Source organism: Gasterosteus aculeatus, chromosome 15 (genome assembly GCF_964276395.1).
Source record: "Gasterosteus aculeatus chromosome 15, fGasAcu3.hap1.1, whole genome shotgun sequence".
NCBI classification, from domain to species: domain Eukaryota; kingdom Metazoa; phylum Chordata; class Actinopteri; order Perciformes; family Gasterosteidae; genus Gasterosteus; species Gasterosteus aculeatus.
Genome location: NC_135703.1, coordinates 5289586 through 5317441, shown reverse-complemented (window position 1 = coordinate 5317441; position 27856 = coordinate 5289586). Strand labels below are relative to the sequence as shown.

General features: G+C 46.0%; 6 protein-coding genes across 12 annotated transcripts; 4 read left to right on the top strand and 2 right to left on the bottom strand.

Annotated features, from left to right (window-relative positions):
• Positions 1-6: 6 nt before the first annotated feature.
• pabpc4 (poly(A) binding protein, cytoplasmic 4 (inducible form)) lies at positions 7-7381 on the top strand. Of its 2 annotated transcripts, none has more exons than XM_040199709.2 (15): positions 7-686; positions 2624-2817; positions 3292-3407; positions 4332-4471; positions 4567-4661; positions 4733-4870; positions 4967-5062; positions 5173-5442; positions 5740-5830; positions 5979-6074; positions 6178-6308; positions 6428-6518; positions 6602-6732; positions 6823-6947; positions 7031-7381. In XM_040199709.2, the coding sequence occupies exons 1-14, from the start codon at positions 494-496 to the stop codon at positions 6922-6924; spliced, it is 1884 nt and encodes a 627-aa protein (XP_040055643.2). In that variant the 5' UTR covers positions 7-493; the 3' UTR covers positions 6925-6947; positions 7031-7381. The 2 variants fall into 2 exon arrangements, with proteins under 2 accessions (XP_040055643.2, XP_040055639.2); XM_040199705.2 differs by having other exon boundaries at positions 5737-5830.
• Positions 7382-7829: 448 nt separating this feature from the next.
• Positions 7830-11165, top strand: ppie (peptidylprolyl isomerase E (cyclophilin E)). Its single transcript, XM_040200388.2, has 10 exons — positions 7830-7959; positions 8382-8480; positions 8589-8632; positions 9118-9144; positions 9269-9350; positions 9439-9542; positions 9623-9746; positions 9922-10107; positions 10209-10351; positions 10952-11165. Exons 1-10 carry the CDS (start codon positions 7929-7931, stop codon positions 11018-11020), a joined length of 909 nt encoding a protein of 302 aa, XP_040056322.1. The 5' UTR covers positions 7830-7928; the 3' UTR covers positions 11021-11165.
• A 547-nt stretch (positions 11166-11712) lies between these two features.
• On the top strand, positions 11713-14361 carry gjb10 (gap junction protein beta 10). Of its 3 annotated transcripts, none has more exons than XM_040199531.2 (2): positions 11713-12277; positions 12860-14361. In XM_040199531.2, the coding sequence occupies exon 2, from the start codon at positions 12895-12897 to the stop codon at positions 13684-13686; it is 792 nt and encodes a 263-aa protein (XP_040055465.2). In that variant the 5' UTR covers positions 11713-12277; positions 12860-12894; the 3' UTR covers positions 13687-14361. The 3 variants fall into 3 exon arrangements, with proteins under 3 accessions (XP_040055465.2, XP_077945950.1, XP_040055466.2); XM_078089824.1 differs by having other exon boundaries at positions 12799-14361; XM_040199532.2 differs by having other exon boundaries at positions 11955-12277; positions 12863-14361.
• Positions 14362-15878: 1517 nt separating this feature from the next.
• gjb3 (gap junction protein beta 3) lies at positions 15879-19546 on the top strand. 2 transcript variants are annotated; one of them, XM_040199529.2, is made up of 2 exons: positions 15879-16072; positions 17670-19546. In XM_040199529.2, the coding sequence occupies exon 2, from the start codon at positions 17697-17699 to the stop codon at positions 18564-18566; it is 870 nt and encodes a 289-aa protein (XP_040055463.2). In that variant the 5' UTR covers positions 15879-16072; positions 17670-17696; the 3' UTR covers positions 18567-19546. The 2 variants fall into 2 exon arrangements, with proteins under 2 accessions (XP_040055463.2, XP_040055462.2); XM_040199528.2 differs by lacking the exon at positions 15879-16072 and adding an exon at positions 16325-17073.
• Positions 19547-20001: 455 nt separating this feature from the next.
• Positions 20002-22947, bottom strand: hmgcl (3-hydroxy-3-methylglutaryl-CoA lyase). Its single transcript, XM_040199527.2, has 9 exons — positions 22666-22947; positions 22316-22399; positions 22116-22223; positions 21903-21998; positions 21630-21778; positions 21459-21522; positions 21138-21326; positions 20884-21009; positions 20002-20672 (listed from the first exon to the last, which is right to left on the bottom strand). Exons 1-9 carry the CDS (start codon positions 22759-22761, stop codon positions 20571-20573), a joined length of 1014 nt encoding a protein of 337 aa, XP_040055461.1. The 5' UTR covers positions 22762-22947; the 3' UTR covers positions 20002-20570.
• Positions 22948-23341: 394 nt separating this feature from the next.
• zbtb8a (zinc finger and BTB domain containing 8A) lies at positions 23342-27771 on the bottom strand. Of its 3 annotated transcripts, none has more exons than XM_040199524.2 (4): positions 27569-27771; positions 25405-26294; positions 24124-24293; positions 23342-23964 (listed from the first exon to the last, which is right to left on the bottom strand). In XM_040199524.2, the coding sequence occupies exons 1-4, from the start codon at positions 27631-27633 to the stop codon at positions 23647-23649; spliced, it is 1443 nt and encodes a 480-aa protein (XP_040055458.2). In that variant the 5' UTR covers positions 27634-27771; the 3' UTR covers positions 23342-23646. The 3 variants fall into 3 exon arrangements, with proteins under 3 accessions (XP_040055458.2, XP_077945949.1, XP_077945948.1); XM_078089823.1 differs by lacking the exon at positions 27569-27771 and adding an exon at positions 27183-27554; XM_078089822.1 differs by lacking the exon at positions 27569-27771 and adding an exon at positions 26948-27228.
• Between the last annotated feature and the right edge of the window lie 85 nt (positions 27772-27856).

Below are 27856 nucleotides of genomic sequence, written 5' to 3'. Positions count from 1 at the left end.
TCCTCCGCACTGCCACTCTCTATAAAGTGCCCACCAGTTCCCAAACGCAGTCTCTTTCCCTGGCCACAAAACAACCGTGAGTGTCTAACTCACCGCTCTTCAAAAACTTAAAATAAAAATAATATAAAAAAATACAAAATCCACAAAATCTTTATAAAAACCAGAACATTTACTTAAAGAAATACAAACATTCATTTAAAAAAATTGAAAAATATTAATTTACAAAAAATACTAGAAACAGAAGGTCGAGGTTTTTTGGCCTACCAAAGGAAGAAATACCTCAGAAGAAATCATTTATACGCGGATTTTTCAGGTTTACCTTTTTTTTCCTCTCATCTAGCTCGACCAGCTGTCTTTTTATTATTTGCGAGAATTCACTCGCAGTTTCTGATCCGGAATACAGCGCCGACTGGATTGATATCATTATACATATTTTTTTTTTCTGGCGTTTTGAGTGAAACCTGGACCGCATTCCTGTTGTGAACCCCGAGATATGAACACATCGACCGGGAGTTATCCGATGGCTTCCCTCTACGTTGGCGACCTGCACCCCGATATCACGGAGGCAATGCTGTACGAGAAGTTCAGCCCAGCCGGACCGGTGCTCTCCATTCGGGTGTGCCGCGACATGATCACCCGGCGATCCCTCGGATACGCTTATGTGAACTTCTCTCAACCCGCTGACGGTAAGAAAAGAAGAAAAAAAAATAACCCCGACAAGTGATCCCGGCGCAGTCTGCGCGCATTTGGCGCACCGGTGTGCCGAAAGGGAACGCGTGAATTCGTTTTTAAATGTGGACAATGTCACCGACACACTGAGGGCGAATAAAATGTCGCTGGAGTAGAAGATATTTCTACAGTCTAAGTAAAAGCAGCGGATCCCCAGACAGGTTGGAGGAGTTAAGACCCAAATAGGCGCATGTCCCAGTAATACTGCGCTCACATGCTCACAATGCCCCAAATGACCCGTTTCTCATGTTACAACGGAATAAAACTAATTCCCATTGCTCTCTGCTGCAATGCTCCTCTTTTATGTCCTAAGTGAATTTTCTGCATCAACGTCAAATATTCTATCCGCTGTCCACAAGTAAAGTGTTTACTTGTTGGGAAATAACCTGATTCACAGTTAGTTTACCTGTAATAACTAAGACGTATGTGGGTTGTGAATCCACAGGAATGCCATCAAAGCGTTGAGCAACAGTAGCAGGTGTTATGGTTGGCTTCGGAGGCCCCCGCCACGCTGTTTACATTGCACGGACTTCTTGGCCTCTTGTGTCAACGTTTAACACCTGTCACATTGTGCGTTATCTGTGTGTGAGTCGCCGAAAGCTGGAGTAACGGCACGTTGCAACTGGAAAGAATCAATGGAGGAGGTGAGAAGACACCACGAAGGAGTGTAGACGGTGTAGACCAGTGACTGTAACTGTCACCATCTGATATAATGCAGAGTAAAACAGCAGGCGAGGTTGTTTTGCGATCCCTCTGTTGGATTTCCCCACGTCTCGGCTGTATTTGTGACCGCTCACGAGACCCAGCGTTGCTCATCTGAGCATTCTTGTTGAGTCTCGTCTCCTCTTCCCCATCAATGATAGAGGTTGCTCCACTCACGCTCCACGCCAGCACATACCTCCCAGGACCCCTCTCTAAATATAGGTCGTCTTTCTGAGCAGCCCAACATTTGCCTGGCTGTAATAGTTTTAAGCTCTTAAGCGTGAACGCCGGCGACATTTCGCCGAATGGCCTCCCTCTGCGATGTGGACAATGCGTTGCGCGGGTGGCTTTGTCCCCTTCTGAAACCCGTGGTTCCCTCCCTGAACCTTCCAGAAGACCACATGTTTGACAGCGGTCACACGCCGTCTCTGAGCACACGAGCTGTACAATTGCGAGCCAAACTGCTGATGCCAGCAGACGCAAGGCAGCTCCGTTTTGTTTACCAGACACTTTTAGCTGGAGAGCCCGGCCTGTGTGATTGTGTGTGTGTGTGTGTGTGTGTGTGTGTGAGTGACTGAACAAAAGGATGTTTTGGCATGTGTGGCTACATGGTCATGAGAGCCCATGTGAGAGTTAGAGCACAGCGGAAGGATGGAAAAGCCATAAATTGAACATTGGCGATCACATTGGGTTCAAATAAGGCATATTGACTCGATGAATTGAAACATAATACATCTCGATACCACATTGTACGCCCATTTTGTCATCTGAGGGCCCTCTGCTGTGCTATTGCAACTTGCCTCGGTGGGACGTGGCCCAAGAGCATGTGGCGAGTTAGAGAAAGGGGGACATGTGCTCCCAGCTTGCCCACTGCAGCTGTCCCCCACACTTGTCCCAGCTGCTCATCTGCATCATGGTCTACTGCAGACTCTTTACCTTATTTCATGTGAGTTGTTAAACGGGCTGGCGGGCAGGAATTCTCCATTTTAGCCCACAAAAGGACAAATAGACCACAGTGTTTGTGGGTTGAAGAACTTCTGCTTTATTTCTGCCTCATTCTGTCCCTTGATAGAAGTGTTATCTGGTGTATATATATACATACAAGTGACTAATGTTTTGATCAGACTCACGGGTCCATATGAACAACCAGCCATGACGTTCCCCCTCCACCTCTCTGCCCCTCTCCTTCTAGCTGAGAGAGCCCTGGACACCATGAACTTTGACGTGGTGAAAGGGAAGCCAATCAGAATCATGTGGTCACAGAGAGACCCCTCCCTCAGGAAGTCTGGGGTGGGCAACGTTTTCATCAAGAACCTCGACAAGTCCATTGACAACAAAGCCCTGTACGACACCTTCTCTGCCTTCGGCAACATCCTCTCCTGCAAGGTACAACTGGCGCGATGCGACTTGCGGCATAAGGAGACTTCCAGTTAGAATAACGTTCTCATGCATCTAATGTAAACTCATACAGCTGCTCTTCGTCTTTGGGGGAAACACGTATTTGCTTTCCTGTAGAAACTTAGCTTTGAAGGTTTGTTGGCGTGACAACTGAAGAGTAAAACTGGCCAACAACCCCTATGATACCACAGATTTCCGTCTTGGTTTTTACATAAATTAAACGCACAAGCTTAAACACATTATTTTGTACGGACCCAAGCTTGCTATTTCCCACTGTTTCTGGTCTAAGTTAAGCTCACTAGCTGCAGCTTTAGCGGTTTAAAATGGATATTGATCTACAAATCTTGCCCTCAGAGAAAAAGCAAACAAGCACACGTTCCGAAATCTTGAACAAATTTCCTTTAAAGTTGACGCCTCTCTAATGGATGAACTCTCACCTGCAAATGTCTCCCTCTACTCTAGGTGGTGTGCGATGAAAATGGCTCCAAGGGCTACGCCTTCGTCCACTTTGAGACCCAGGACGCCGCTGATCGAGCCATCGAGAAGATGAACGGAATGCTTCTGAATGACCGCAAGGTGTGAGTGTCCGCTCGTCCAGGATCTGGGGTCAAAGGGGCGTTCATCGTTGGTAGTATATCAAAAGAATTTAGAAAGTACTCCAAAGTAATGATGAAGTTGGAAGTCCAGCTGTAGAAGGTGCGGTACTTCTGGTGTTAAAAGTGCAGTAACAGTTGTGTCTATTGTGTGTAAACCCGACTCGGTTGTTCTACACTCGTTGAGTGAACTGACCTTTCGTGTCTTTTGTCAGTTGGCGTGTTTGTGTGTGAACAATCTGACTAATAAACTCAACTACCGCCAGTATGAAGATAACCTCTGATCTGATAGATGAACTAAATGCTTGAGCTCACTCTTATCTGTCCTACCGGACGCATTTTGTGTTGCCTCATATGTCCACTCGCTGGTCACCCGTCTTGCAGCGCTTGTTTGTACGTGTGTGTGTGTGTGTGTGCGCGTGCGTGTGTATGACCGCGCTTGTGTGTTTTTAGTGATGGATCGAATGCAGGAATTCAATACTGGATGGCGGAAGGGGAGAGGTCGTCATAGCAAGGTATATAAGATCATTTAGTCCTCTCAGCTTCACTCTCTTCTGTTCCTCCATCCCTCTCCATCCACCTCCTCATCAAGTTTTTGGACCAACAATTAAGACGGTTGTCACTGTGATGTCGAGCATGCCCACATGCCTGCCTGCCTGTGGTGATATTAACCCCAGGTGGATGTATTTTTTATTGTCCAAAAGCAGGAATGATGAGGGAGTAGCTGTGAATCTGTTTCGTGGATCTTGTCCCCGTGCTCTCTTTTACGTAGCGCGCTCGCGTGGTCAGGTTGTCCTCTCCCGGATCACGTGTTTTTAGATCGGAAGAAAAGGAGCCTAGTTTGTTTTTCTCATTTCTGTCAGGAATGTTTTACAAGAGTGTGCCTCGCCGCTCTTCTTCCGTCTTCAGGTTTGTGGGTCGTTTCAAATCACGCAAGGAACGGGAGGCGGAGCTTGGTGCCAGAGCCAAGGAGTTTACCAACGTCTACATTAAGAACTTTGGAGACGATATGACCGATGACCGGCTTAAGGAGCACTTTGACAAATATGGTAAAATGGGATTCAATAAACGGATATTACTTCAATTTTCAATGTGGTCTAGTTCTGCTGTCTGCATTTAATCTTCTGACCTTTAACCTTTGCAGGTAAAACACTCAGCGTGAAGGTGATGATGGACCCCTCCGGCAAATCCAGAGGCTTTGGATTCGTTAGTTACGAGAAACATGAGGACGCCAACAAGGTACGTTGACCAACTGGAAATGCTTCGTTAGTCTTTATTGGGATTTGAGATAATTATGATCTCGTCCAAAGGCTGTGGAGGAAATGAATGGTAACGAACTCAACGGCAAGACTGTGTTTGTGGGCCGGGCTCAGAAGAAGATGGAGCGGCAGACGGAGTTGAAGAGGAAGTTTGAGCTGCTGAAACAAGAGAGGATCAGTCGTTATCAGGTCGAGACCTCAATGAATCCAACTCATCGTAAAATTCAGCCGGTCGCTGTCAAAGAAGCTGTTGTGGATGCATCTTGATCTTCCCTCTGGTTTCAGGGTGTGAATCTTTACATTAAGAACCTGGATGACACCATAGATGATGAGAAGCTGCGCAAGGAGTTCTCTCCGTTCGGATCTATTACAAGCGCTAAGGTGACAGACAGATGTTGCAGTGCTATAATTGTGTGATGACGCAATATAGATATAACCACAGTGGGGTATGAGAGAACAACATTGTGATTGATGGTCGGCCTCCATCTCAGGTGATGCTGGAGGAGGGTCGCTCCAAGGGCTTCGGCTTTGTCTGCTTCTCCTCCCCCGAAGAGGCCACCAAGGCGGTGACGGAGATGAACGGACGCATCGTTGGCTCCAAACCGCTCTACGTGGCTCTCGCCCAGCGCAAAGAGGAGCGCAAGGCCCACCTCACCAACCAGTACATGCAGCGCATTGCCGGCATGAGGGCCATGCCGGCTAACACCATCATCAACCAGTTCCAGCCCGCCAGTGGCTACTTCATGCCAGCCGTGCCTCAGGTGCGACAATCGAAGTCTGCGTGTGTTAAAACAACCAAGCCACAGACCGCTATCACCCAATTCTATCAATGCCATCATGTAACATCATCTCCGCATCAGATTGTAGCGGATTTAGCTGCAGAACAGAGTAGAGCTTCAGGGCAGAAGAGGCAGATATTTCCTAAAAAGACAAAGCTTCAAGGAAAGGGAATGATGTGAAACACACTTACTGGGCGTAGTACTTCATTTAGAATGTCAAGGAAGCTTAAATAGTTTTTTGTTTGAAAATCACCAATTTAATTTACTTGTACCTAGCAGGCCCAGAATCGGACTACATACTATGCACCCAACCAGGTGGCCCAAATGCGACCCAACCCACGATGGCAGCAACAAGGGGGCAGAGGTCAAGGTGAGAACACGTCAATAAATGTAGACCATCTACCTCGTCTCTAGTTACCTAGCATACATATTTACTCTGCAATGTCCCTCTTTAAACATTTTTCAACAAGTTTTGCATCGTGTCTCATTGTTTCTGGCTTAACTTCTGTCACTCCCAGGGGGTTACCAAGGGATACCCAGCTCGCTGCGTCAGCCGGGACCCCGTGCCAACATGAGACACATGAGTCCTGGTGGCGGCCCCCAGGGCCCACGAGGTACGTTCACCAGTAACGATTCATGTGATAAACAACTACACACGCGGCAGAGGTTGTCGCACCACTGAATCCTGAATCTGTCCTTTTACCTCTCTGCTGCCAGCCTCCGGCCAAGCCATGGGTCCACGGCCGCCGATGGGAGTCCTCGGCCCCCGGGCCATGCCTCCCTACAAATATGCCACCGGTGTCCGTAACCCCAACCCTCAGATGGTGCAACCCATGGCCTTACAGCAGGTATGAGCGAGAGGCCGATGCCACCATCTAGTGTTAGACATCCATAAAACATGGGGTATCCATATATCCCATATCCAGCCCCTATCATACACCTTATGTTATCCTTCTGCCCTTTTTAGGCTCAGCCGGCCGTGCACGTTCAAGGCCAAGAGCCTCTCACGTCCTCCATGCTGGCCGCTGCACCCCCTCAGGAGCAGAAACAGATGCTTGGTAAGTGTCCCGTGACATAGCGAATGAAAGGTGAGGACTTTCCGTTTTTATTAGGTGCATTCATTCTCCATTTGTCCAAACAGGTGAGCGTCTTTTCCCGCTGATTCAATCCATGCATGCCAACCTGGCGGGAAAGATCACCGGCATGTTGCTGGAGATTGACAATTCCGAACTGCTGCACATGCTCGAGTCCCATGAGTCTCTGCGCTCCAAGGTACAGGGCTAGCGCTATTGTTGCAATAATATCACACTGAGATCCATATGAAGCGGTCATTATTCATGTTGGATTAAATGTTTCTACAAGGTGGAAGAGGCCGTCGCCGTGCTGCAAGCCCACCAGGCAAAGAAAGATGCCACTCAAAAAGTGGGCAGCATAACTACTACCGTTGCTGCTGCCACATCCTGAAGACGCTGCGCTGTTTTGCGTTGGTACAAAAAAAACAACATCGGTCAAGCATATATACATAGTTTGGGGTTTGTGTCAATAATGAAATGTCATTATGTTGTTTCAGGGCGCAGAAAAATAGGCAGAGATGCAGAGAGACACACTACACTGACCGCAAACACCTGACTCCTCTGAAGAATTTGTAAAAATGAAGAAAAAAAAAAGGAAAATATGATTTTAAAAACATAATAAAATGATATAAAATATCACAGTTCATAATTTTCTATTCCTGTAAAACTTTTAAACTGCATACCAAAGAAATGCTGCAAATGAATCATGAAAGTCCTTTATTTTGTGGCATGGGAGAGTTACTCTCTTCTAAAAGGACTATGAGCCTTGTTCATTTTCTTTGATGAAAGTTTGGATTTGAAATTATGGATGGGTGTGTGGTATTCTCAATAAAAGGATGATATATCAAGTTGGCCACTGTTTTGTTGTTAAAGTTTACATATAACATGTGTGTATCTGACACACACTCAGTCAGTAAAGCACAAGTGGTACCAGCAAACACAGGTGGTGCTGGAAAAAGAAAACCTGTTTTCTTATTTCGAAATTATCATTTTTGCATTTAAAATCAAAATTGATTTTGTCATGGGAAAGCAAGCTGTGAGTACTTTTGCATGGTTTCATATTTAGCCTTAGATGCATACAATTTTCTAAGTAAAGGCATTTAAGAAAATATGATGATCTGTTTTCTAACGTAGGGTATATGCAACTACTTTTATAAGCTTTTTCTAAATGTCAACCCTTCCTCTCATTCTTCTATAGGACGGTGAAAGGACAGAGATTAGTTTATTTAGACACCGCTCCAGAAATGCGAATAAAAGGCAAAGTGGTGTAATTGGAGCGATACCGCTTTGTCCAGCAGGTGGCAGTAGAGGTGTTCTGGCTTTTGGGAGGCGGGATTTAGCCTCGCTTAACCAATCACAGGCTGGCGGGTTCACAGTTGAAAGGTTACATCCAATATGGCGGCTAATAAACGAGTGCTGTATGTTGGTAAGTTAATGCTACTTTTCTTAAAAATACTTTAAAATTAGATTGTTCCAGTAAGCTATGCTAACATTTTACGGATATTAAGCTGTAAATGACTAAAGGAGGAATAGTCGAAGATAAGTAAAGTGCACGTAACGTTAGTATGAAAAAATCTCCGATACATAAAGTTTTAGCCGGCGAAACATGGCAAAGTCGCTGATTTTAAGCTTCGCACAGTTCCCTCGACTCTCATGACTAAAAAGCGTCACGTTTATTGAGCTGAAAATACAAGCTGAACGTACAAGTTGTTGCCTGCGACCGTGCTCATGGTTTCATGGCCGTGGCACGTTATCCGCGGTTGTATATTTAGCTAACAAAACATAACGTTATTTAGGAAGTGACTTGATGTTCATCGGCTCAGTATCAGTTCGTTGTGTTTCTGTCAGGTGGCCTGGCAGAGGAGGTGGATGAGAAGGTTTTACACGCAGCTTTTATTCCGTTTGGAGACATCACAGACATCCAGATACCAATAGACTATGAAACCGGTAAGACCACGAGTTGTTTCCATCAGCTGGTGTTTCTATCTAACATTCACTCCCAGTGGGTCAGAGGAAAATTGAGCTCTGATGATGTGTCTTGTGTTCTGTTTTCAGAAAAACATAGAGGATTTGCGTTCATCGAGTTTGAATTGGGAGAGGTAGGTGAAGTACACACGGAAATTGGGCCATTAAAGACTTTACTGTCATTTACACTGAGCTCAATGAGATCATAGTCAACGCTTAATTCTGTGTGTTTTTGAGTTCATTGAGGGAGATGTTGAACTGAGCTACAACTCTGAGCTTTAACAGAACTTTCCAAACACAAAGTTGTCCATCTCCTTCATTATTGAATTAATTTTTTATGTAAAGCAACAAAACATACAAAAGCACTTGGTGTAAACAGAAAATAAGTGTTTTGATGTTTAACAGGGGCTTTCCACCAGTTATTAAAATTCCCTAGCATGTGAATATGAATTGAATGCAGCCTGCTTAATCATTTCCTTGGATATTGTTTTTATTTGGATTAAATTGTACGGCAGCCTGACTGGTGAATTCCATCTACACATAGTTGGTAATTAAAATGAACTGGGACATAAATTGTAAATATTTCCTATAACCAATTTATGACCTTTTTCCTCTGTAGGATGCCGCGGCAGCTATTGATAACATGGTAAGCTGATCACATGGCTGCACATTCATGTCGGTGAAGTTTTTGTTTGTTTCTCTGACCTGGCTGTTGTGAACTTCCACATAAGGACCTAAAGGACGTTTCTGCTTTAATGTTTCTCTGCTAGAATGAGTCTGAGCTTTTTGGAAGGACTATCCGGGTCAACACCGCCAAGCCCATGAGAATCAAAGAAGGTTCTTCTCGACCAGGTGAGTAATGAAACCTGTTTTATAAACTCCAAACATTTTTAGGTGGTTTAAATCTGTGATTGTTATTTTCACTCTGCTTTTTTGTCAGTGTGGTCGGACGATGACTGGCTGAAGAAGTTCTCTGGGAAGACTGCAGAGGAGGCTGATGGGGAGGCAGCGGCTGGAGAAACGACCAACACTGCAACACCGGAGGTGCGATGGCTTCCTCAAAACTGTGCCTCCGATTCCTAATTAAGTCAAGTCAATGCTATAAGTATGATATGTTTTCACAGGCTGAGCCTCCTGTTAAGAAGGGCAGAGTTAATCCTCAAGTCTACATGGACATTAAGATTGGAAATAAGCCAGCGGGGAGACTACGCTTCCTCCTTCGGGCTGATATCGTTCCCATGACAGCAGGTGTGTTATTGTAGTACTTTGTCATGAATACATGCACAATGTTTAGAATCACAGGAATGTACAAGGGACATTAAACAACAAATCACAAGTGCATACTTATGCCATTCCCTTTTATGAAGTGAAATAATCTGTCGGCAAATAATAACCCCAGCATCTTTTCCTCCATCCCATATAGAGAATTTCCGATGCCTGTGCACGCATGAGAAGGGATTTGGCTTCAAGGGAAGCTGCTTTCATCGTATAATCCCGCAGTTCATGTGCCAAGGAGGTGACTTCACCAACCACAATGGCACCGGCGGCAAGTCCATCTACGGCCGGAAGTTTGATGACGAGAACTTTGTCCTGAAGCACACGGCGCCAGGTGAGAAGTTTTTCAGGCCGGGTTGGTGGTCATCATGGTTTTACGTCGACTCGCTGATCATGTGGATAACCGGTGATCCCGTGTTCCTCTTGTGCTCACAGGGCAGCTCTCTATGGCCAACTCGGGGGCAAACACGAATGGCTCTCAGTTCTTCATCACCAATGACAAAACAGACTGGCTGGACGGGAAACACGTGGTGTTTGGCGATCTGGTGGAGGGGATGGATGTGCTGCGTGCAATGGAGGTAAGGTCGAAAAGTGTTTACTGCTGATGCAAAATATTATTTTCATATAAATACATTCACAGGTTTTTGTTTGTAAAAATCAGTTATTTCAGTGGTAATAAAAGCTTAAAGACACTCGCAGCCGGCCATGATTAATAATTGGTTGATTAATGTCAACATCACTTTTTGCATCTCACTATTACACATGTAATTTAAGGCATGCATGTGTACACGATTAGCAAACTGAATAATAGATGATTTTTTTAGATGATTAGATTAGCAATGATGGGAGGTTTTCCTCGAACTACAGCAAAAAAGAAAATCAGAAAAAACAGGCATCCTAAGCAGCAAGTACCCAAAAACTTAATTTAATCCATGAACATCTTCAAACCAAATGTGTAAACATACATTTAGAAGAGTATTTTATTTCTAAGAGCTGATAATCCTATTATATCATATTATTACACATAAAACATTTTGCTTTTTGTAATTGTACCATTAAATGTGGAACTCGAAAGTTCATCCGGGCTTAATGTAAAAGTGTTGGTTAAATTATAATAGAAGCATGTAAAGGTTTTGGGATTTTCAGTAAGGGGATGGTGTGCTTTCTTTTTTTTGCAGGCTGAGGGAAATAAGGACGGCAAGCCGAAGCAGAAAGTCATCATATCTGACTGTGGAGAACTTGTGTGAAAGAAAACAAATATGTGCTTTTTTGTATGTGTCAATTCTGGTTAGTGTATGTCTGAGACCACAAGTATGTTTGGGATCTTTTGTACTTTGAGCACACGTCATCTGCCATGTAAATATTTCAATAAACCTCGTTTTTTTAAATAAAGAAGCTACAGTTTTATGCCTTTTTACTTCGTACAAATGAAATGTTGCATTAACTATAGCTGAAGAGCAACCTATTCAAATCAAATTATTATTATTATTATTTTCAAGTCTAACTTAATTTCCAGGCACGTGTACAGACATTTTGGGGGGCAGGTCCTCAAACCAAAGCAAAGGGGCATCCATTGCTGAAATTATTCAGGAATTTTTAAAAATATGAATAATAAAACCAATAAATAAAAAAACACAGGATATTTTTCTATCTCTTTTTTCTTGGCATTATGCTGCAAATTTCGCAAATGAGATAAATCGAAGTTGTGCATAATAATCAAGAGTGACCTACATAATCTATGATGACAACACACACGTTTTTAATTGTTTTCTGACAGTTGATTTGCACATCACCTGTTTGTCTGACGCTGCGGGCGTTTGGCGCTCAGCGCTGCGCGAGGAGGGGGAGGAGGGAGGGGCGGGGCTTGTGAACGCTGCGCGTCGGGGGGAAATTCTCACGAGAGCTCAAAGAAATGCCGGTCGGATATTAAAACACATTTGGGGCGAATTGATGATAGAGAGTAATTGTTATTCTTATATATTGACTAATGAATAAAAAGTTAATAAAAAGGCTCCAGCAGAAGCCGCACTTTTCCCACCCAGGCCAAAAGCGCTGGTGCTTGAGCACCACTAGGGGTCCATCTGTGCACGCGCCTGTAAATTTCAGTAACATTGTGAGTCAACTTTGCTCTTGTATTTAAATGATTATGGGGAAAAAAAAAAAAAAAAAGAGTTTGTTCAAAAGGAGAGATGCACAATTCGACTATTGAATCGTGTGATACATATACGTGGCTTTCTTGTAAATTATGAAATGATCCCTGGCAGAGATTTACCAAAAAGTAAATTAATTAAAATAAACAACACAATAGTCGCCCCTCCTGTTTGGACGAAGTATTTGTTGCGTTGGAGTTGCCACACCTGAGCAGGTTGTGTGGAGAAAAGTCATCGGGGGAGAACAACTCCTCCCCCTCCAGACACGTTGAGAAACATACTGAGATTCTCTCCGCTGACTGACCCGCCGACGCTCCTCCACTCCGATGCGATCCGATCTCCACCGTTTAACCCGTAAGTATTCACAATGATATTTAAAGTAGACTCGGAAAGTAACGCGGACTTAGAGGTTTTATTTGTGGATATTGTCGATACGCGCAATTGCGCACAGAATGACCAAACCAGAGCGCTCGTTGGAAGTGATTGGTTGACTTGATTGGTCAGCACAGCGATACAATAAAACGTTTCTTCTTATTTGTCAAAGTTTCTTGAATAAAAACATTTTTGTTGCCATTTTATGTGACCATTTTGTGCCTAGTTGTTACCATTTTTTGCGTCAAAGATCGTCATCTCATCCATTCATGTGTTAATAAACTGGCACTGCACAATACACACATACTTCAGTCATTGTCCAGAGTCTTTGATTGAAGTTGCTTTTATTACGGTTACTTGTTTAATACCGTAATATCAGCATACACGTGCACTAAAATTCAAGCGTCTGCTGAGTTGACCGCAGTGTTTCTGGCGCACTCGGTTTTCTTTTAGTTCTCTCAGCCTTCTTCCACATCCGTGACTTTATGTCCTTTTTGTCTCAGACAGGAGTCTGTTGTTGGTTCCGTTTCAACTGTAAAAAAAAACCCTCCTGTCTTCCATCAGCAGGAAGAGAAGACGGGCCGTGAACGCACCTCGTCATGAACTGGGCATTCCTCCAGGGCCTCCTCAGTGGGGTGAACAAGTACTCCACGGCCTTCGGCCGCGTTTGGCTCTCCATCGTTTTCCTCTTCAGGGTCATGGTGTTCGTGGTCGCGGCGGAGAAGGTGTGGGGAGACGAGCAGAAAGACTTCAAGTGCAACACGGCTCAGCCCGGGTGCCATAACGTCTGCTACGACCACTTCTTCCCCGTGTCCCACGTCCGGCTGTGGGCCCTGCAGCTCATCTTCGTCACCTGCCCGTCTCTCCTGGTGGTGATGCACGTGGCCTACAGGGACGACCGGGAACGAAAGAACCGGCTCAAGTACGGCGAGAACTGCCGTAGCCTCTACAAGAACACGGGGAAGAAGCGCGGCGGCCTGTGGTGGACCTACGTGCTCACTCTGGTCTTCAAAATAGCCGTGGACACCACCTTCGTCTACCTCCTGTACCACATCTACGAGGGCTACGACTTCCCCTCGCTCATCAAGTGCGAAGAGAAGCCCTGCCCCAACGTGGTGGACTGCTTCATCGCTCGGCCCACCGAGAAACGGATCTTCACCATCTTCATGGTGGTCACCAGCCTGGCCTGCATCCTCCTCTCCATCTTTGAAATCCTCTACCTGGTGGGGAAACGCTGCTGCGAATTCGCCACCGCGGGAAGAAGCTCTCGCCACGTCGACACCAGCACGCTGTCCAGCGGCGCGACCCTGATGGATTCGAACACCCTTAAGGTGGCGGGCAAATCTCCCCCCGGGACGCCGGCTCCTTCGTACAGCGCGGCCGTGTCTTGAGGCCCATGAGAATAAAAGGCAAAGACTTGATGGTAAAGACTGCTGCGGGACAGGAAATGCGGCTCTCCTTCCTCCACAGGCCTTTCCTCAAACAACGTTTGACGTTGAAGTGCTCAGAGACGGAGCTGCGTTAGAAACTCTGGAAAAAATAAGAACTTCTGGAATACGGGGAGAATGTGTCATCGACCTGGAATGTGCTCACTGGGTTTTTGGTCTGAGTATTTACCAATGTTTTTTGTACTTTTTTGGCCTTGGGACCAATTGCATGAGTCACTCGATGGTTTGGCACAGATGGCGCGCATGTGCGCGCAAAACACACATGTGTTTTTTTTTTTTTGTGCGTAAAGTTTTCCTGCTACTCAGTGCCCAACCCTGAAACGTTTACTTCAAGCTTCAATCCGTCTTTACCCTTCTCGTCCTCCTTCGTGTCTGACTCTTTGTGAATACTGCCCTTTTATTTATCAACAGGATGGAAAGATTGTGCTGTATGCTGTTGTCCTGACTTGTTTTAAAACTGCTTCTTGTGTGCACAGAGGAGAGCAGTGACGTTCCAATGCAGCGCTGTAAACACAGCCGTTAAGATCAGGGAGGTTGTTGTTTCAGTGTTGTGCAGTGAGGCTGCACACTTGTTAATAATAATTTACATTAAAGTTAATAACACTCATGATTTGAAAATGTGTCCCCCTCCTTAACATCAAGAAAGTCAAATGAGGTCCAAACGCATACTGCTATCAATTCAAAAGTAGTGTCATATTTACCCAACGTGTCTCTGCATAGAAAATATACTAAACATAAACTGGCAAAGGGTTTGTTGATTCTTCGAGTTCTGTGCTTTGACAAACATGTCAGCCTTTGTTTCTTCTCCAACTTTTGTTCCATGAAGCCCTCCCCTCCCACTGGGGCACCAACTGCTCCGTCGCAAGGAGCGGTGCCCTCATTGTTTAGGGATATTGGTAGACTGAGAAGGGGGGTTTGAATCATCCGTGCCGAAGGGCGTGGATCCACCCAGTGCAGGAATTTGTGGGTCCGTGAAGGCTTTGAAGGCATTTTTCTAAGAGAGTTCAAACACTTATTTTCTTACTCACTCCTCGTGTTATTGTGCCAGTCAGATATCATCCGTTTTCTCCGCTGGAGTTTTGTAATGTCTTAATGCTGAAACTCATTCTTGGGGAGGAGAAAAAATACATTTTGCACTTCTTTGAACAATAAAGAATGATATATATATATAAAAAAAGTCAAACAGTAGAGTGTATTTCCACAAAAGAAATGTGGATAATCTGCAGGCATCGCCAGTAACCGATTTCATTGGAACCATTAATGTCTGTTTCAGCAGACTGTAGTTCCGGCGAACTATTAACAAGAGAGGCCTGTAACTCATCACGGTAACTACGTGACTCATTTGGGCTAAGCTGGTTCTGGAATGTCGCTTTTTACTTCCTCTCTATCGGGGTGGCACAAGAAATGTCACAGATGGATATCTGTATCCACAAGGAGGAAGTGGGTGATTTGAGACTGGAGAAAACTTAATTGGCAACCCTCCCAAATACACAAGAAAATAGTAGGGATTCCATTCTCCAGGGCCAATGTGACAATTAACTTGAAGTGATGACTTTTACGTTGCTCAAACACGATTGTAGAGCTATGAAAGTATACGCGCGCTTCGGGGGTGCACATTTCTCTTTCTCGTTCTCATGGGAGTCCACATAACTCTTCTTAGGTGGCATTTCTGGTTCGGTCGCGGCCTCCCGTGTGAGCCGGTACAACTGCTTCTTTCACAGAGGCAGCAGTGCAAGGCGATGGGTTTATCCTGTTGTGCTCGTCCGTCTTGTTGAGGCTTGCGGTTGGGACAGAGCGTTCCTTCCTGCGGGTGTGTTCCTGCAGACTGCCTGGACCCGTTCTTCACCTGGAGCCAAGGCGCAGACGCAGTGTGAACTCGACCGTTCCTGATGCACAGATGTTGTGTTTGCGTGCCCTGGTTTTATGAGCTTTCCTGAAAGGCGTGATTGGTGCTTCTAACAATGTTCGGAGAGCTTGTGGAGCTTGCAAGACTTGACGTGAGAACATGAACAACAATATTCTAATTGAGGCCTTCTAACATGTGACCGGATGATTAAATTACTTGTGTATAGCCGTGTTTTAGCCAACTCTGCACGTCTCAGTTTCACATCCACATTTGTGTAACAAGACAGCATGATTGTCAGGTTGCACAAGTGTAACAGCGGTGCAACTTTTATTGTTCTCAGAAACTTTCCCATTTCCTACATCCTGGAAATAGTGGGCCTGCTTGTTGTGAGCCGTTGCTGTCGTCAGCTGGAAAAACACACCGGCTGAGACGTTGTCCGGGATTCTACTGAGCAATACAAACAAGCGACTTGACTAGAGACCGGTAATTCATCTTTTATCCTTTTGTACAATGTAAACGCAGGTTTTAATTCCTCCGGGAGGCCAGGCACCGGTCTGCAGGAACAGGCAGGCTCTGGCCCAGCTATGGCACGCTGCCCTTTGATCATTCTGGCTGTACCTGCCAACTCGTAACAACGGGTTCATTGGGAAGTCCTATTTGCAGAGGGAAAGAAACATATAGGGCTGTCGTGAGAGCGAGCGGATGGTGAAGTGGGGGACAAAAGCCCGCGTTCTGACAATGAGGGGGAGCGCAAAAGGCCTTTCGAATTGTCCCAACGTTATCTGAGAAGAGCTCGGCCTTAAAGAGAATAAAGGAAACCCAGTACGACTTTTTGGTGAGGTCAGAACATCTTAGAATGCTTCCTTACACCCGTCATACAACGGTGAAGAGAAGCACACGACCATGAAATGCATTCACTGGGGCGTGTCTCGGTTGTCATAATTGTCAGAAACACGTCCGAACATGGAGACGGCAGTTCCTGGATACGTGCACATCAAAACAATGGAACCCAAATGGTGTTCTCAGAATTTTAGAATGAGCACAAACACAGGTAGGAGAAGACCAACACTTAGCAAGACTAATCACCGAGGCTCCGTTTGGTTCATCTGGTTCCAGACGCACTGCCCATCAGTGGTCCTCCAACGTGGCTGCAGGAGATTTCTGTCCTACCTGAAAATATTTGATTCTCCCTCTCACACCAAAGTGTTTGGTGGTGAGAGAGAGAGAGGGAGAGACGCGGGGGAGGAGGGAGGGAGGAGTGGGGGAGAGGAACATCTGAGGCAGCTTCAGTTTTTCTCCTCTAACCACACCCACTGGCGCATTTCTCAATACTCAACACTGCGCCTCTTTACCTGCGCCGGATCCAAATCTGTACGCGGACGGAATCAAACGACGGGAAAGCGGTCAGGACCCCCCCCCCACCCCCCCCTCTCTCTTTAATCCACGTCTGTCTTTCACCCAACGATGGACTAATGCTTCTCTGCGTAAGTTAAAAACTTAACTTGTAATGTGCCCGATGAGTGGAGCTCCGTAAAGTTCGCCCTTTAGCCAAATGGAAATGACTTGATTTGGATTTGTTGGGTTGAATACGACTTTCTATGAAAACCATGAATAATGCCAAGCGGTTCTCTCATAGTCCTCCAAGGGCTTTATGTCGGCTGAAAGCCGAAAAGAAAATGTCTAAAGAATCACGCAGCTTGTGCGTAAAAGTCTGTTTTTTTTAACTCTACATTCAAATGACTCAAGTGTAACACGTACACAACATAGGCTGATTGTATTCGTCAAATGATTTTATTTAAATCAGATATTATATATAATCTGAAGTGAAGCTGGTTCACTGTTTTCTGATCCACGGTTGTTTCCTTAAGGAGCGGTTTGGCTCGAGGCGCTTCTCATAACTGTTGTTATTGTCGTGGGGGATCGAGTGCTGTTACAGATGGGGTTTTTATAATTGATTTGTTATTTTTATCAACATTGTATCCGCTTTGGATGTGTGAAAAGGTTTCTGTTATTGAAGTTAGAGTGGCAGCAGAATACTCGGCAGACAATGAAGACTTCTCTTTCGATCCGTCTCTTCCAGGTTTGAAGATAAACTACAACCAAGGACATGGACTGGAAGACCTTCCAGGCCCTCCTCAGCGGGGTGAACAAATACTCCACGGCGTTCGGCCGGGTGTGGCTGTCCGTGGTGTTCGTGTTCAGGGTGATGGTGTACGTGGTGGCGGCGGAGCGGGTGTGGGGCGACGAGCAGAAGGACTTTGACTGCAACACCAAGCAGCCCGGCTGCGCCAACGTCTGCTACGACCACTTCTTTCCCATCTCCCACATCCGCCTGTGGGCCCTGCAGCTCATCTTCGTCACCTGCCCGTCCTTCATGGTGGTCATGCACGTGGCGTACCGCGACGACCGCGAGCGCAAGTACAAGGCGAAGCACGGAAACACCACCCAGCTGTACCAGAACACGGGCAAGAAGCACGGCGGCTTGTGGTGGACCTATCTGATCAGCCTCTTCGTGAAGACGGGCATCGAGGTCTCCTTCCTCTACATCCTCCACCACATCTACGACAGTTTCGACCTGCCGAGGTTGGTCAAGTGCGATGTGTCGCCCTGCCCCAACCTGGTGGACTGCTACATCGGCCACCCCACCGAGAAGAAGGTCTTCACCTACTTCATGGTCGGAGCTTCGGGCCTCTGCATCGTCCTGAACATCTGCGAGGTCATTTATCTCATCTCCAAACGCGTTGTTCGGATAGCGAGGAAGGCCAGGACTCACCGCCGCACCACAGCCCTGCCTCTGGACGTGCCTCTGGACGTGTACAAGGACCACTTTGACAAAGCCGACAAGATCATGTCGAGGAGGTACCTGAAAGATCAGCCTCCGTCCTTTAAGACGGCAACCAAATCTCCGCCCAGGATATCTGGGCTCAAAATGGAAGACAGGTTTCGGGCCTCTGCTCCTAATCTGTCCATTTCTTAGAGAAAGAAAGTCAGGCTGCGGCACTCAGCTGGGCTCGTGGCTAGAACCCAATCGCGGACCTCGGACTCAGAACTACGAGCCAAAAGTGAACCGTGTGTCAGACCCTGGAAGTTGAGTCATCAGCACTGGATTCATCATGTGGGCCCCTGCGTCCACATCTAAGGCTCTTTCTAAACTCATGAACTTTGGTTTCCAAGTCAACCGCCACAATATTTACAAGTCAGCCAGAGCCTAAATGATTTGTAAATGATATGAGTTTTTATTTTTGTTTGAATACATTACAGGTCAGCGTGTCTTTTCAACGCACCACTTCACCCATGTTAGAACATACCTGTGTGGTTTCTGTGTGGTTGTGGGTAAAGTTTTGACGCGGACGGGGGAGAAAATGATGACCGTCAGCGTGAGAGAAGGAGGCAGGACACACCTGGCGGAGGTATTCAGCCTCCCTGCCCGCGTCTACAGTGGTGTGTCATGGTGCTCTATTGTCCCTCAGTGTCTTGTGCACAATTCAATGATCTCCCTTTGTTTAGCTGAACGTTCAATCATATTTTTATCTTCAGCATCTGCCTGACCAGATACTTTTAAATCACAGAAGAATGGTAAGAAAAGATTCCTCCTGGGAACATTTCCAAGATGCGTAGTCATGGCTGAGTAATACTTGAAGGTGTGTGAGCTGGCCACTTTCTGCATTATTTTCTTTTGTTTTCATTCATAGATTTCTACGGTGGTCGTATGCCTGGTTTATGCTGTACATACATCCCGTGTGTTGACTTTCTTGTACACAAACTTCAGGACCAATGTTGATTTTAAATAAGGCAAAGGAATGCTGCTGCTGAATTCTCTGTTGGTAGAGCTGGGGGGGGGGGTTGGACAAACATTTTCATGACCCCTACCTGTCCGTTGTGCACATCAGGTGGAAAAGTGTTTCTTGCTTTTGTTTATTTGTTACAAAACTAAATATATAAAATTCATTGAATGCGTGTTTGGTGTTTTAACAATGACGGCTGCGGTCAATTCCATTCCTGGAATACACATTCTATTTATATGCGAGGGGGTAAATGGAGGACCCGAATGCTTGCATTCCTTATGACTGCAATGATCATTTACCCAGGAGCGTTCCCTGGGAGTCACCATGACACGCTGTTATACTCTCTGTGATGCGATCAGGTTTTAAAGTGTTGAAACGGACGGCGGAATCTCAGTCCGCCTGTCAGACGTGTCAGTCAGGTTTTAACAAGGTGCGGTAAAAAAAAATTGAGTACGTTAACTATTAGTGCTCATTTATTGCTTTAAATGGTCAAAGATGGCTCTTAATACATTTTTAATGAAACGTTCATAAAAAGGGGTCCATAATGTTTTTATACACTATTCAGCTATCACCTAAAGCTGTACATTCAACACAATGCTTTTTACGTTGGATGAAGGACACATTTGATTGATCAAATAATATTTATTTTTTAATTTACATTCTAGCTGGATATGTACATATTACAACTGAAAATAGGCATTTTAAAATAAATGCCCAATGCCCAAAATTAACAGACCAATCTCCATAGTCGGTCCCTAAATAGAGAATTCATTTGGAGACAGTGACCACAGCATTCAGAAGAGGTCAAAGCAGCACTTTTTTTTTTTCTTACAGTGGAGTCAGAGTTTATCCGTCGCTAAGACAGTATTATTACAGCGTCATAAATTAATAGTCTAAAGTCTGTGCCTCATTTTGGCTTAACTGCCCAGAAAGGAATGTATGCCCACTATTGAAGGTGAAGGCTTTCAATAAGTCCCATCTGTGTGATTAGACCGACTTTAGATAAGGCACTTATTTAATCAGATGTTTTATTTAAAAAAAGGGAGGGTTCAGTAACATCCAAGTTGTATTTCCCTTAATGGGAGGCAGTGAATCAAACTGAAATCAGAATAAGGTTGAACTGAACCTACAGAGGATGAAGGCTCCAGCTTACATGATTGTATTGGAGCGTACAGTCTGTGCAAAGGAGCCTGTGTCTACAGCTTGCATGTAGCCTGTGCCACTTTGGAGCTGGTCCTCCTGTTGAGGGTTCGACAGATGAAAGCGCCAGCGTCCATCAGCTTTGAGAGGTCCACTCCCTGAGGTGAGGACAGAAAGGGCAAAAGGTTCAAACTTGAGTAAGCTCACATCGTACACAATAATTACACTTGCAGAGCAAATCACGTCGGGGTGAACTGGACCATTTGGCATTGGGAAAATAATATATTGAACTAAAGCAGCATCTTTGATTGATGCTTTAAAATCTAAAATATAAGGAAGGATAAAGAGGAACACAGTGAGTCTTCTTACCGTTTGAATCCCAAGCCCATGCAGCATATAGACTACATCTTCGGTTGCAACATTTCCAGATGCCCCACTGGCGTAGGGACAGCCGCCCAGCCCGGCTACTGAAGAGTCGATCACACTGATTCCCATCTGCAAAACACACACACATTTTACTTGGAACAATGCAATTAGAACATCACCCACACTCGCGTTTGCATCATTCAACGATATGCTTTTTTTTTTTTTTCTTCAAATGGCATTACAGGACCATGTCTCACCTGTAAGGCTACGAGGATGTTAGCCAGGGCCTGGCCGTAGGTATCATGGCAGTGCACAGCCAAGGCGTTAACAGGCACCTCCCTGCTCACCGCCTCCAGCATGTCACTCATGCTTCCTGGAGTCCCCACTCCGGTAGTGTCACCCAGAGAGATCTCATAGCAGCCCATGGAGTACAGACGCTTAGCTACCTGCGAGACAAAGACTCAAAGATGGGCCTGGCTGCATGAAAACAGCTTTTATTGTGTTCCTGCCATTTGTCAAAGGATGATTAAATAAATGTCTGAAAGTTAATGTGACGTTAACGACGAGTGAGAACTTACATGTGCAACTTTTTCGGGTGCCACATTGCCTTCATACGGACATCCGAGAACACACGACACATAACTGTGGTGAAATAAAAACAGAGATGAAACGTATGCAGTAATCACGCTCTGTATCTCCGCTGATTTAGAAATGTGTTGACAGTCCAAAGGGGGAGAGAGGAAGCCTACCCTCTAACTCGCACACCGGCCTCTTTAGCCATTCTCACAACCTCGTCAAAGCGCTGTAAACTCTCCTCCACTGAGCAGTTTATGTTCTTCTTACTGAACAGCTCCGATGCAGCACCAAATATGGCGACCTCCGAAGCTCCTGCCTTCACCTGTCGTTAAGTAAGAGCAGTAAAAAGGGGCATTTAGACACATCATCTACAGAGCAAGAAGCTGGATATACAACACGTCAGCAGAGTCGTTGGGAAAAGTGTTCTGGGATGTGATGAAACTCACAGCAGCCTGAAAACCCTTGAGGTTGGGTGTGAGGACCGGGTAAGACACTCCAGGTTTCCTATCGATCCCCTTCATCACCTCCACCTGGTCGGCCATCTGGAGAGAAGAGCACAGCAAACTAATCAGCGCGGGAGAAAACACACGGGGCCCATTGCATGCAGTTTGTACAGCCTCCTGCGTGCGGTACGAATGGCTCTATGAGGACAAACTCACCTGCGGGACCCACTTTGGTGACACAAAGCTGGTGGCCTCGATGACCGACAGCCCCGACGCTGACAGCATGTCAATCAAATGAATTTTAGTCTCTGTTGGCACGATAGTCTGCGAGTGGAGAAAGAAAAGCAACAAGGAGAACACTTGAAACAAATACTGACTTAAGCGCAGGATGAGCCGTGCACCTGCTCCACACTTACCTTTTCATTCTGAAGGCCATCTCTGGGTCCCACCTCCACTATCTTCACCTTATCCGGAAGTGTTCGACCTGCCCTCAGGCCGGCCTAGGCAAACAACACACAAAGGCATTTTAATAGAGTTGCGCAAAGACGCATTCACATTATAATATCGTTGTGTAATGAAGCATCCGTGAAACGACCGCTGACATGTTAAAAAGGTGACAAGCGGTCAACCGAACCCGCCTGTGTTCCCAAATAGGTAAACTGCTAGCTTAACCTTAGGGGGAGGCTAACGGCTAACGTAGCCGATAAGCAATGGCGTCCAGTCGAAAGGGATGCTGCTGGAAGGTAAAACGGGAAAGGGAACTCACCGCGTTGACCTTCGCCGCCGAGCTGAACGCCACATACCGCTGACCCATTGCTGAACCCAGCGCGCTTCTGTTGACGAGTCTCACCACGGCCGCCATCGTTGACTAGCGCTTCAGTCTGACGTCACTCCTCCTCCGCGAGCTCGCCGACGATGAAGCCTCGCGACGCCATCTACGGGCGGGAAGTGGAATGACAACGAAAATAAGCTATAAAATTTCTTCATTTAAGGGCGAGAAGACCCAGCCGCAAATCGACGTTTTAATATGCAAACACCCTATTATCTCATTGGATGCTCGAGCTATCAGTCAAAAGAGGACCGTCGCATCATTATATTCCACTTTTTAAACATTTTTTTAAAACATGAATTTGATCTTCACTATTTCCCAAACTTTATACACATAATGTAATAATTATCTTTAATGTGTCAAAAAGACAAAACAAACAAATACATTATAATTTGTTCATCATAGTGCATGTCATAATAAAACGTAATCATAACAAATGCAATTGCGTAAAATTGGGGAAAGTCCACTCTTGATCTTCCTTACAGGAAACGGGGAATTGGCACGAGTTGTTATTCCGTAATTGTCAGTTTGTTTTTTACTGAAATGCCAGCTTTTATCAAAGTACAGCGTCCCAAATCAGAGGTCTTCGCCCATAGATACTGTAAAACACTTCTTTGAAAGAGTATAATTTAACTGTAATACAATCAAAGGAAACAGTTTTGGATACTGCATATCTTTATGAAGCTGAACAAAAGGAATTCCTCTTTGTAACAAAGGTCAACATCCAGTAAAGATTAACCAGTTGCATTTAAATAATAGACAATTAACATATATCAAGTGCATGTATTTACAATAGTGGATCACATATTTTCTGCATAAATTTTCTTGCGTGGCTTAAGCGCGTGCACAAACACACACACACACACACAAAGTTTATTATTCACGCGTGCCTTTGCACACACACACTTTGGTTCCTTTTCACTGCAGCTCCTCATCACTGTCGTCCACTTGCTGGATGATGAGGTCGGCCCCCGAGTCTTCCGCTAAGTCGTCGTCATCGGTTACCATCCAGCTCCTCGCGCTGTCCCCCTCCTCTTCGCCGTCAACCCCCAATAAGAGGGCCGGCTCCTCGTTGGCACTGTCTAGACTGTCCATGGGGATGTCGTCACAGTCCACCTCCTGGATGCATGCGGTGCACATGCGGTAGCGTCGTGTCCCCTCGCACACCACGTGCCCAGTTTCCTCCGAAACCTGACATTTACACTTCCTGCACACCAGCTTCCTGGCTTGATGGATCTGTGGCAAAAGAAGAAACACAAATCGTTGTCTTCTTTTTGGTTAATTTTTTTTTATACCTCATTTTTTTATACGGCAGAGTGCCGAGAATGACTTTAATCCCAATTGCTATGTTTCAACAAGGAAGGACATTTACCTCCCGGTTGTAAATAAACATACCGTCTCAAAATGGCTCCGGAGGTGCTCCAGGCGTGTAAAGCGTTTATTGCAGGCCTGACAGGGGTACGGCCTCTCTCCCGTGTGGCAGCGCAAGTGACGCTTCAGATCGGCTTTCCTTTTTACCGTATGTGTGCAAAAGGGACATTTGAAACGCATAATAGGGTTGGAGTCTGCAAAAGAGGAAGAAAAAATTACTTACTCCTCGGATACGTAAAGAACAGGATTATTGTACGTTCAGAGCTACTCTCATGGTATTATTCCTTTAATCATGTCTTTAGAATACTATGTTTTCCAAAAACATTTCTTTAGTCACTATATATTATGAGTAATAAAATGTCAAAAAGTTATCAGGAAGCCACACAAATGGCGAAAAAGTCCCAATAAAACTGCATTTAGTTGAATGTTGAAAGTGAATTTTGAAAAAGATCTTTAAAAATGTTGGCTTGAAGGTTGTTGTTGTAAGTTGTTGAAAAATGTATAATGTAATTAATAAAAAATGGATAAGTATTCTACATCAAACAAGCCATGAGAAAAGTCATAATATTCAATGTAAAAAAGAGAAAGACATGAAAACAGCATGGCATAACACATGACTGGTTGGATCGCCAAACATGATTTTGAATGTTTTTTCTTCAAAGTCAACAAGTTGTTGATATGTATGATACTATGATAAAGTTAAAGTATGCTATTAAAAAAAAGTAATCATATGGTTTGTTCAAAAAAGTCTAAATAAACACCCAAAGGATTAAAAAAAAAAGTTATAGTAAAGTATCAAAGGAAAAGTCAAAATGAAAAACTGTATTATTATGTTATAAAAAACACATAATAAAGTGTCATGTAAAATGTCACAATGTGTCACGGTGAATAATGTTAGTAAAAAGTTATTAGAATGTTATAAAACAGTCATTATTTGGTATGTCACAGAAAGCCATTAAAACTTAGTTTGATCATGTCATGTCGTAAAAGTCACAAATAGACAGATAACAGCATAGTAGCATCCAGTGAGAAAACACAGTAAAGCATGTGATGGAAAGTCATAGTATGAAATGTTTAAAAGTCATTTATTATAGTTGTCATTAAAGTCATAGTATGGTTAGTTGTTAAAAGGTCTTAGATAGATGGGGGGGGGGGGGGGGGGGGCGCGTTAGGAGGGGCACAGTCACTCACAAACCATCTCATGATTCTCTCGGCATTTCCTCGTCTGTCATCAGAAAGCTATAAAATCTTAATGCAGTACGTGATAAAAAAAAGTCGCCCGTGCTTATTCCTCACAAAGCTCACCTTGATTAAAATGTCCGATGACACTCACAATAGGTGGAAGCGTAGCATACAGCTCCTCCGCCCGTTCGGCCTTTTTAGTCCTGGCCTCCTCGATGTCCAAGTCTTCGGGTTGGTTGGCGCGAGTGGTGCCGTTGGGTGCTTTCCTTTTGGTTCCCCCTCTGCCTCGCCGGCACTCCGATCCGGGCAGCGTGTACGGAGGGTCCTCGGGGTCCTGCAGGTCCTCGGCCTCTGCGCTGAGGACATCAGCGGGGCTGCTGGGGTTAGTCTTCAAGGCTGAGGCCAATGAACCCTGGTCTAGGTCCTTCCCTATAAAGCCACACTGCACTTGTGAGTTGTCCCTGGTCCACAGCGCCGGTGGGGGGCTCACTGAGCTGGGGCCTCGCTGCCGCTGCTGCTGCTGCTGCTCCGAGCTGTCGTCTCCTCCTCCACTGATAAAACTGCAGGTCTCTGACAAACTGATGCAGCGGTCACTGTCTTCGTCTTTCACACTGATTTCCAGGGAGGATTTGATGAAGTTCTTGCAGTAGTTGATGACATTGTTCATCTGCAAGTAGCTGGCCGCGGACATCACCTCGATCACGTTGTGACTCGAGAGGTCGAGTTGGCCGGAGTAGATGAAATCCAGGATGACGGTGAAGGTCTCGGGGCTGAAGACGTCGAAGGTGGCGTTGACCGAGTCGGACAGCCCGTCGGGCCCCTGGGACAGCAGCATGCGGAAGTAGCCGCTGCTGGCGAACAGGACGTTGCGGTGGGCCCTGAAGAGCTGGCCCTCCACCAGCACACTGCAGTCACAGAAGAGCTCCTGGCGGCGCTGCTGGTCCAGCTGCTTCAGCAGGCTGCTCTGGTGAGCCACCGTGATGTCCGCAGCGTTGATCCACCTATGGGGCTGCCTGCGGGAGACAAGGGGACAAAGCACTCAGACCGGCTCGCGCATGCAGTGTAGACCGAAGAAAACAACGGGAACAAAGAGGCCTCGTGGGCGCTGGATGGAATTGAGAGACTTGCATCTACATGATCCTTACGTGCACGAGCCTATATGCACACACATTACATCATTTCAACTCTCGTGGAGTGTGATTCGTGGGACGGTATCATCATTCAAATGGTAAAATATGTAAATGGTTGGTGCTAAACACCCCAAATATTAACAGCAGGTCACACAATAACACCCCACTGATAGCTGTCAACTCTCCCCCCGTCTTTGTTTCTGCACTGGACGATTTCCAGCAAACCATCCGCCCACTCGGCTTCATTCTGCCCTGTGATTGGCCGGACGAGCAATCCATCAGGCTCTTCTTCTAATGAGCTACACCCGTCTCCGGTCGCTGGAGCATCGGGTGGCAAAACCCCCCCTTAAATCTTTCCCGAGGGAGGCGACGGCGCGTACCCCCCCCCCCCCCCCCCCCCCCCGCGTAACAAACGCAACGGACTCACTGCAAGCGGAAACAAACGTTACCCGAAGAGACTAAACACGTGCCGCAAACACACACACACACACACACACGCACACGCAGAGCATAGTTGCTCATCTTTCCACAGTAACCTATTTAGCCACCACCACGTCTCGCGCGTTTCCTCCGTTGGGTCTCGGAGCCCGGTAACCCACGGCGCAACGCCCGCGAGACGCCACCGACCTCCGGTAACCCACGTTACCGAGCTTTCTTCCTTCTTTCTTTCTTTTTTTAAAAATGTTTAACCCATAATGTCACGGCGTCGGTCGACCGACACCAAGAGTGCTGCAGTCCTGCGAAAAAAAGGGAGCAAAGCGGGCAGCGCACCGGGAGCAGCCCCGTCCGTCCCGGAGCGACGCCCACTCCAGGCTGCGGGCAGCAGCACAATGGCACGAAAAGAAACAAAAAAACACACACGCGCAAAACCCTCCGGCAGCTGAACATGCGGGACACACGTGAACGCGTTACGGGCGACGTGATAAGGAGAAAAGACGCCCGTTTTTTTTTTTTTTTCTAGAAGCGCCCCCTTTTTTCTCTCCCCCTCTCCCCTCGCCGGAGGTCCGGAGCTCGGCGAGGAGGCTTCGTCTTTCTGCCCGGACCCGGGGAGTCCTTCGCAGGCGTGAGGCGTCGGTCAGGACCCGCTTACGCCCCACGCCGTGATACCCGCGGACACACAAAATTAAAAAAAAAAAAAAAAATCCGTCGATACTCACTGGTGACTCGGTTCACCCGGCGCCCGGTAGAGTCTACTCGCCCCCAAGTCTGCCACCATTTCCATTTTATTTTTTTAAATCTCTTTTGGCGTTTTGGGTTTTTTTTTGTCTGTGCTCTTCCCCCCCCTCGTCCAGGGTCCACAGTCAGGCACTTCCTGCTCAGCCCTAAAAGACCGAAACCCGGTTAGAGCGACTGGAGCGCCGTGCTGACGTGGGTGTTTATTAACTGGGTGCCCGAGGGTTCAAGGAGCCATTTAAAGCCCTAGCAGCCCGTTTAAAAGAAGTGTA